At 49.8% G+C, this 9289-nt stretch overlaps 1 protein-coding gene across 1 annotated transcript; it reads right to left on the minus strand.

Moving 5' to 3' along the window:
* Nucleotides 1-1689: 1689 nt before the first annotated feature.
* Nucleotides 1690-7991, minus strand: LOC116969298. Its single transcript, XM_033016167.1, has 3 exons — nt 7885-7991; nt 2774-6343; nt 1690-1841 (listed from the first exon to the last, which is right to left on the minus strand). Exons 1-3 carry the CDS (start codon nt 7973-7975, stop codon nt 1690-1692), a joined length of 3813 nt encoding a protein of 1270 aa, XP_032872058.1. The 5' UTR covers nt 7976-7991.
* Nucleotides 7992-9289: the final 1298 nt, after the last annotated feature.

A 9289-nucleotide genomic window follows, 5' to 3' on the forward strand; every position in this document is an offset into this window, starting at 1 on the left:
GTTTACACCGAAGATAGACACAAAAAGCTGGAGTAACTCAGCGGGACAGGCAGCATCTCTGGTGAGGAGGAATGGGTGACGTTTCGGGTCGAGACCCTTCTTCAGACTGAATAGATAATTGTCAGCTCGGGGAAGGTGTCAACAAAGCAAACAGATACAATGTAATCAGGGGGATAGTCAGACTGGTCAGAGAACTGGGAAGGGGGAGGGTTGGAGATAGAGGGTAGGAAACGATTACTTGAAGTTAGAGAAGTCAAAATTCATACCGCTGTGGTATAAGCTGCCCAAGCAAAATATGAGGAGCTGCTCCTCCAATTTGCACTGGGCCTTTATCTGACCTCTGCTCTGTATTTACTGAAGGGAAGGATATTGCATTTCTTGAACCTTAGAACATGTTACCATTAAAAGCAAATATTAGATACCCTGGATTAGATTTACGATGGATGTAGCCCAGGCTGCTATGGGATAAGATTGCTTTGATCCTGGCAGAGATTCTTACTGTTCACTGTGTTCACAAGTGAAGTGCAAGAAGTCAGGAGGACAGCAAATGGGGTCCCTTTACACAAGAAGGGCAGCGGGGATAAACCAGGTAATTCCAGGGCTCTGAACCTAACGTCAATCATAGAGAGGATATGGGGAAGTACTGATACACAGGTCTGCTGCACACTTGCACAGCGGGAAGAGCTTTGTTTGGAGAAGCATTTGTTTCTAGAGGACTAGAATACAAAAAACATGGGTGTAATGATGAGGCTTTATTTGGTGCTGGTGAAACCACATTTGGATTATTGCGAGCAATTATCACCTTAGCAGATAGTGTCATATCTGAAGAAGGATGTGCTGGTGCTGGAGATGATCCAGAGGAGGTTTACTAGAATACTCCCAGGAATAAGTGGGTTAACATATAATGAGCATTTGATGGCACTTGGCCTCTACTCGCTAGAGTTTAGAAGAATGAGGGCGGACCTCATTGAAACTTACTGAATCAGTGAAAGGCCTGAATGGAGTTGATGTGGAGAGGATGTTTCCCCCAGTGGAAGAGTCTAGGATCAGACGCCATAACCTCAGAATAAAAGGACGTACCTTTAGAAAGGAGACGAGGAGGAATGTAATTAGTCAGAGGATGGTGAATCTGTGAAATTCATTGCCAAGTCAATGGACATTTTTAAAGTGTAGATTTCTACTCCACCATTCAATCATGGCTGATCCATCTCTCCCTCCCAACCCCATTCTCGTGCCTTCTCCCCATAACCCCTGACACCCGTACTAATCAAGAATCGATCAATCTCTGCCTTAAAAATATCCATTGACTTGGCCTCCACAGCTGTCTGTGGCAAATAATTCCACAGATTTACCACCCTCTGACGAAGAAATGGCTCCTCATCTCCTTCTTAAAAGAACGTCCTTTAATAAGCGAGTTTAGTATTCCAACTGAGCATGCCCAGGTCATAGGTCGCTTGCGATAAACATTCTCGGCAGCTGTGCTGCTGCGTGTGTGCAGGCCTGCGTTTAGTCCGTGGTTGGGGTCGGGCCCAGGTCTCCGCCACGGCGGGCGTTGTTGAGTTGCTTGGCTGTCCCCTTCCCCTCCCAGTTCCCTGTCCGGGGTGGCCCTGGGCTGGCGGGGCACCGGCCTGTGGTAGTGGTGGCCCCGGGCATGCAGCTGGCGTGGAGTGGGGAGGTGCTGGCTCCAGTTCAGCACTGCCGGTCCCGCTGGGTTACCCGGCAGCCCTGGACTGACAGGTCGCGGGCCCGGAGCGGAGGTGGCCCCGGGCTTGCAGCCGGCGTGTAGTGGAGGGGTGCTGGCTCAGGCTTGGCTCTGCTCTGACTCCATGGGGGCCTGTTCCCTAGTGGGCTTGGGGACCATCATTGTCCCGTTGGTCCAGGGTCGACCCAGACATCTCTGGCCGCCCCCTGGGCGGGCATGGGACACTTGGGGGAGGTGGGGAGGTTGGTCCAGTGGTGGTTCGGCAGCGCTTGCGGCGCCGGGGACCCAGGTCCGATTCTGGCTGCGGATGAGGCGCGGGTCTGTGTGCGCGCAGCAGCCGAGAATGTCTCTCCGCCGGTCCAGTCTCTCACTGCCTCCCACTCGCATCTGCACCCTCTCTCTCGCTGTTACACTCCCCTCTCCCGCTACCTGGCACCCCAGTTCCTCAGATTAAATATATTTTTACACAGAAATTATGAATAAAGATAAGAATTTACACACAGTTTATACAACCAGCGCTTTGTTCGATTTTTCATTATTGCGAATGACCTTTGACAAATCCCATGATTTCTTGCGTTTTTTGGAATACCAAACACGCTTATTTTGAGGCTGTGACCTCTGGTCCTAGACTCTCCCACCAGTGGAAACATCCTCTCCACATCCACTCTATCCAGGCCTTTCACTATTTGGTAAGTTCCAATGAGGTCTCCCCTCATCCAGCGAGTACAGGCCCAGTGCCATCAAACGCTCATCATATGTTAACCCGCTCATTCCTGGGATCATTCTCTTAAACCTCCTCTGGACACTCTCCAGAGCCAGCATACCCTTCCTCAGATAAGGCCCCTATGGGAATACGTTGAGAAGGAGGCAACTTCGAGGAAGGAAAGTTCGGTGTGAAAGGCTATGGGCAGATGAGGGATGGGAAGGACGAGGAATTAGAATTAGGATTTGTGTATCGGTTGAGTGAAACACACTGGAAAACAGCTGGAATGTTTCTCAGTTACTTATTGGAAGAGAACCAGTTCATCACGTTTGGCATTTTTTTCTTTAACTTTTCTCCAGTACTTTTACCTCCCGCCGCACCTTCCTTCGAATACTCTGGTGACAGCTTCTCATTGTTTGCGGTTTGTTCTCTGACCTCTGCCTTCTTCTTCACAGCGGTCAGTGCTTGAATTCGCTCAATGAAACCGGGCTTCCCCTCATCTTTCTCAGCCTGAATCAGGAGGTCAATGTAAGCCGGGGTGGACAACGGGTTTGGTTTCAGGGCTACTTCTTCAAGTCGTCTAATGCCCTGGGATAATTCTTGAATCATCTCCAGAACTGTGTTCTCCACCTCAGCAAACTCCTGCTCAAGTGACTCCATAAACTTCTGCTGGCTCATCTTCTCACCGTATGCCTTCTCATACTTTTCCTTCAGTTTGTTGTACATTATCTTCTCATTTTTTGTTACACAGACATACCTGTACTCTTCCCTCAGGTGTTTTAGCACGCTGCACTTCCCCGGACAGACTTTACAATTTCCCCACCCATCCATTGACGTACACCAGTATTTGAAAACATAACCTGCATATGGACAGGGGTCGTGACAACTATATTCACAAACCGTACAGTTGTTTACTAATGGAGCATTGCTGCCAAGTTTACTCTTTTGTTTAACAGTCACATCGACCTCGTACTCAAAATCTTTATTTTCTTCCAGTTTGGACTGGTTTTGGTTCAGAACTTGTTGGGATTTCTTGAGCTCCTCTAATTTTGTCAGCCCTGCTTGGATCAGAGGCTGCAACCCGGCCACTACAGACTCCAGCTGTCTACGTTCCTTCAGAACCTCTTTGGTCAGGAACAGGCTCCTCTCCTGCATCATGCTCAGAGCTCTGAAGAACTTATTCATACTGTTTGACCCCATCATCCAGAACATCTGGTCAAAGTCATCATCCTCTTCCCCGCTGTCGTCAGATCTCCCCTGGTCACCAGAGGTCGGACGCTGGGCATAAATGGCAGAATTGTTAAACTTGAAGTGTACTGGCAATCCGTTTTTGTCTTTGGGGCAGGGTACCTGGGCTGCTTTCAGGGCCTCCAGAACTGGGGGGCGCTGCCCGTCCGCGAACGTCGCCATTATCTGAATGTTCTCCGCAACATCTTTGCCAAAAATGGAAAGGATGGAAGCGAAGACATATTTCTGTGTCGAGGTCAGGCGAGCCAAGGAGGCTTGGATGACGAAACAGACCGCGTCGATCTGATCAACGCCCTGTGGGGAAGCAAAGAACTCGCGGATGTGGTCAGTGATCTGTTGATCCCGGCTGATGCCCCTGGTGTCCCCGAACCCTGGCGTGTCGATGATAGTCAGAGAGTAGTCGATGTTAAACCCTACCTGGTGGTGGAGATGGTAGGCAGTGATGGAGGAGGTCTGGCTCTCAGCCTGGGATTTTCCCGTCTCCTCCTGTATTAACTTGTATCTGAAGTTGTCCCCCCACTCCACGCCCAAGATGTAGTTGATCATCCCGTTGATGAGGGTTGTCTTTCCTGATCCAGTTGCCCCCAGCAACATAATTGTCTTCATCTTGTGCATAGTGGTGGGCTTTCCTAAGAAGCATTTCACAAGTTGCTTGGACTGATTAAACACCTCCCTTTCTAGGTTGAGCTTGTAAATGGAAGGGTTTCCTCTGGATATTAATTGATCTTGTTTGAGAAGTTTCAGGGCAATTCTCTTTGGTCCATCTGAACTATCGTGGCATTGTCTGTCTTTTGTCTGAACCTGCTCCCATGATCTGTCCAATGCGTCCATCGAAGGTTCTTCCTTGTATTCATTTCTGTAATGAAATACGTCGGCTCCAATCTGACTTGATCCGTCCCCGAACAGTGTTGGGTTGGGTGACTGATCCTGGAAGACCGGTTTACCAGGAGGACTTGTCGGCCGGGTGGAGACCTTGTAGATCTCACTGGCCTTGCTGACCCCTACCTTGGTCACTGCTCTGTATTGGATGTGATATTCCTGGTGTGGCTCCAACCCAGATATCGTGAAGGAGTTGGATGTGTCGGGTGTATCTAGTATTATCCATTTCTCCTGCTGGCTACCTCGATACTCTACCTTGTAGCCCACAATCTCCTCAGAACCACATGTGGGTGGCTCTAACTGCAGCGTCACACTGTCGTGTGTTGTCCCACTCGCTGTTGGTCTCTCAGGCTGAGACGGGGGTTCAAAGCAGCGGCTCCTCACAATCTCTCCCTCGTACAAGTAAATAGACGCACCCACGTTACTGTCATCCTGTGCGGATCCAACAAGGAATTTTACTTTCTCATCCCCACTGTTGGCTGTGGCAAAATCCAGTAACAGTCCGGATCGTTCCTTCATCTTCTCGGTTATGGACAATGAGTGAAACCAGGACTCGCTGTGTTGTGTTGTACAGGCTCCGGCAGCAGGAGGTGGCATCTGCATTTTCTCTGCTGTGAGAGATTGGAGGTAGTTGATTGCCTCCGTCAGGTAGAAATCCTCGTGATGCAGTGTTGTGAATGTGAAGCAGACCACGTAGTCTGTTACTGGATCCATCAACACTTCATGCAACTCTCTCCTTGATTTCACAACAGGTATGTCTTTCATTATCCTGAGGCAAAGTCCCACAACCATCATCTCACATTCCTTGTCATCCAGCCATGTGGTCAGTGCTTGGTGTTTAAATGGCGACTGCTCCCTGTTCTTCAGTATGTCCGCCAGCAACCCTTCCTCCTTCCCACCGCCCCGAATGGACGGCAAAACTCTGGCTAAGGTCCCTTGGAAAACCAGTTTGTACTCCAGACACATCTCTCGGAATTGAAGTATCCTGTCCACGATCTCAGGAAACTGAACTGCGGCACTGTCTTTCATCAGGTCATTGCACCTCATCACGGCCTCACTGAGCTGTTCCAGGACACACTGGCAGCGATTGACCAGTCCCACGCTGATCTCCCTCACCAACTGAGCAGCTTTGGTGTCCAGTTTATTGAGAGGATAGAGCCAGACTGCGACAGGCACTGAATGTTCTCCACCTGAGCCCAGCAGGTGTGGGAGTGTTGCGTATAGATCGATGGCATCTCTGTAGGTGGTGGGATTGTTCTTCAGTGAGAAGTCCCCGTAAAATGTGCAGCTAAACTTCTCGGCCTGAGAACTCTGTTCTTCTGTCATTTCTAGAGAGGCCTCTCCCTCGATCGCAACCTTAGGGAAACGTTTAATCATCGCCTCCATGTTGCCCTGAATATTCTGTATGTTCTCTGCTGAAGAAGTCATTAGATCAAACACAAAGAAGGCCTGGGCCCCATACAACACTGCTGTAATAACATGGGTGGCTGAGCCCTCATCGAACACACTCGGGTAGGTAATATTCTGTCTCCCTAAGTGATTCATTGTCAGTTGTTCAGACCTGGTTGTTGCTTTGTAGTGAAGGGTAACGTGTGCTTGTTGCTTTGATTTCTTTGTGTCACTGAGATATTTTGCCGACCCTTTCACCTCTACTAACCCAGCCAGGAAACTCGCTTTCAGTGATGCTGACACATTGAGGGCAGCGGCTTTCTTCTCCATGGAATCTGACGCAATGATGTGAAACTCAGTGCTGGGCTGGTCACGACGATCAAGGTTGCTCTGCAGTGTCTGCAAGTCCCACAAGGTGACGCCTACAGGATAAATCAGCGATCAAAACTGTTAATGTTGTGAAAATTACTCAAAGTGAATAATATTCCTTCAGTAGATTCAATCTCTGTACAGGGTGTGTCTTGGGCTGAAAGTAAAACACTCTACACTCACTGGACTGATCACATGAGCAATAGGTGCGGCTTGGTGGCACAGCGGTAGAGGACTGCCTTACAGCGCTTACACCGCCACAGACCTGGGTTTGATCCTGACTACGGGTGCTGTCTGTGCAGAGTGCTGTCTGTTTAGATTCTTTGTTTCCTCCGAGATCTTCAGTTGTCTCCGAGATCTTCGGTTTCCACCCACACTCCAATGACGTGCAGGTCTGTAGGTTGATTGGCTTGGTATCAATGTAACATTGTCCCTAGTGTGTGTAGGATAGTGTTAATGAGCGGAGATTGCTGGTTGGTGCGGACTTTGTGCGCCGTAGGGCCTGTTTCTACACGGTATCTCTAAAACTAAATTAAAAATACATTGAGTGCTATAGTAACTCAGCGGGTCAGGAGGCAATTCTGGAGAACATGGATAGGTGATGGTTTGGATCAACTTCAAATATTCTTCAAATATCCATGTTTAGTTTAGTTTAGAGATATGGCGCCGAAACAGGCCCTTCGGCCCACCGAGGCAACGCCAACCAGTATCCCCGCATACTAACACTATCCTGCACACACTAGGAACAATTTATAATTTTACTAAGCCAATTAACCTACAAAGTTGTACATCCTTGGAGTGTGGGAGGTAAACCGGAGATCCCGGAGAAAACTCACGCAGGTCACGGGGAGAAAGTACAAACTCTGTACAGACAGCACCCGTAGTCAGGATCGAACCTGGGTCCCTGGTGCTGCAAGGCAACAACTCTACCGCTGCGCCACCGTGCCGCTCAATATTCAATCCACTGTATAAACTGGACTATTAACTGACAAAGTTGTGGTCACCATTGTGAGATTGGTCACCTGAACCTATGGCCCTGCATTGACCACCACTGTATCATAGAGCGATACAACATGTAAAGAGGCCTGACTTGCCCACATTGACAAACATGTCCCAGCTACACTAGTCCCACCAGTCTGCGTTTGGCCCATACCCCTCCAAACCTGTCTATGTACCCATTTAACTGTTTCTTAACCATTGGGATGGTCCCTGCCTCAACTACCTCCTCTGGTAGCTTGATCCATACACCCACCATCCTTTGTGTGAAAAAGGTACCCCTCAGATTCCAATTAAATCTTTCCCCCTTCATCTTAAACCTATGTCCCCTTGTCGTCGATTACCCAACTCTGGGCAAGAGACCCTGACAAAATCCCTCATAAGTTGAAATTAATTGAGTGGAAGGTATATCTAAATCCCACCACAACCAGAGAGCAGTCCTGAACCACTATCTACCTCGTTGGTGACCCTTGGACTACCCTTGATCGGACTTTGCTGGCTTTACCTTGCACTATACGTTATTCCCTTATCATGTCTTTCGATTCACCTACTCTGGGCTCATGTGACTTCATGTTTTTTGGGGAAGACATTCCAGTACCTGGGATCAGAGCGTCTGATCGGAGGTCGTACAGCATTCCCAACTGGAAAGGCCGGCCCAGAGTGGCCAGTTGCAAGCACTCACTCATCATTAAACCGGAAATGGACAGTCAATAAAATCCAGTGATCTGAAACAGAAAGAGGAATAAAATATAAAGATGAATCTACTCGATGTACGGCTTTTTGAAGATGTGACCAAAAAGGTTTTTAGAGATAGTGTGGAAACACCCACCGAGCCCGTGCCGACCACGATCAACGCACATTAACACTATCCTACACACGCTAGGGTCAATATACATTTATACCGATCGAATTAACCTATAAACCTGTACATCTTTGGAGTGTGGGAGGAAACCAAAAATCTTGGAGAAAACCCACGCAGGTCACGGGGAGAACGTATAAACTCCGTACAGACAGCGCCCATAGTCACGGCGCTTTCAATACAAACCCTCCCGCACGCCGAGGCCGGGAGGGACGGGAAGGCCTCGGCGTGTGGGAGGGTTTGTATTGAAAGCGCCGTTAGCGGGTTTGCAAGCAGCGCCCCTTATCAGGGCGGGCAGGGTGCGGGAGGAGGAGGTGATGGAGTCGCTGTCGCGACCGCTGCTGCCGCTGTGCGGGACCCGTCATTCGCTCCGACCCTTCTGAAGCAGCTGCACCAGATATCCTATAGCTGTGGGATTTTTGAGCTGCACCGCTCAGCCCCACACCTTGCTATTGGCTGGCGGAGGAGGGAGGCAGTGGCGAGGAGATCCCAACGGCCAAGGCAGCGGGGCGATGTTGTCCGAGGAGCGCTCCTTCCTCTATACCTCGCCCCCTTTCTCTTTCTCTTTCTCTCTGTGTTGTACGCCCCTCCACGCCCCCCCCCCCTTATCTTGGGACCACTCCTCTCCATACCGCACTGATCCCCATTCCCGCCTCTATTCAGTCCTCACTGACATCTCCTGTGCTCCCCTCCCCATCCCCCCCTCCCAATCTATTCATCCTGCGCTGATCACCCTATCCACCTCGCATTAATTCTCCTGCCGCCATACCCCCACCCCCCCCTCCCCATCCATCCTACACTGGTTCCCCAATTCATCGTGTACTCACCCCTTTCCCATCCATCCTGCACTTCTCCTCCATCCATCCTGTACTGATCCCCCATCCATCCTATACTAATCCACGCATTCATCCCATACTGACCCACCCTTCATTTACCCTGCACCTTCCACTCACTCATCCTGTAGTGATCCCCCATTCATCCTGCACAGACCCTCCGATCCACACTGTACTGACCCCCTCCCTCCCATTCATCCTGCGCTAATCACCCCCCCCCCACCCATCCATCCTGTACTGATCCTCCCATTCAAGAAGAATGGGGGGGAACAGTCTGAAGAAGGTCTCGACCCGAAACATTGCCTATTTCG

The sequence above is a fragment of the Amblyraja radiata genome, unplaced genomic scaffold, assembly GCF_010909765.2.
Source record: "Amblyraja radiata isolate CabotCenter1 unplaced genomic scaffold, sAmbRad1.1.pri S148, whole genome shotgun sequence".
Classification (NCBI taxonomy): Eukaryota; Metazoa; Chordata; class Chondrichthyes; order Rajiformes; family Rajidae; genus Amblyraja; species Amblyraja radiata.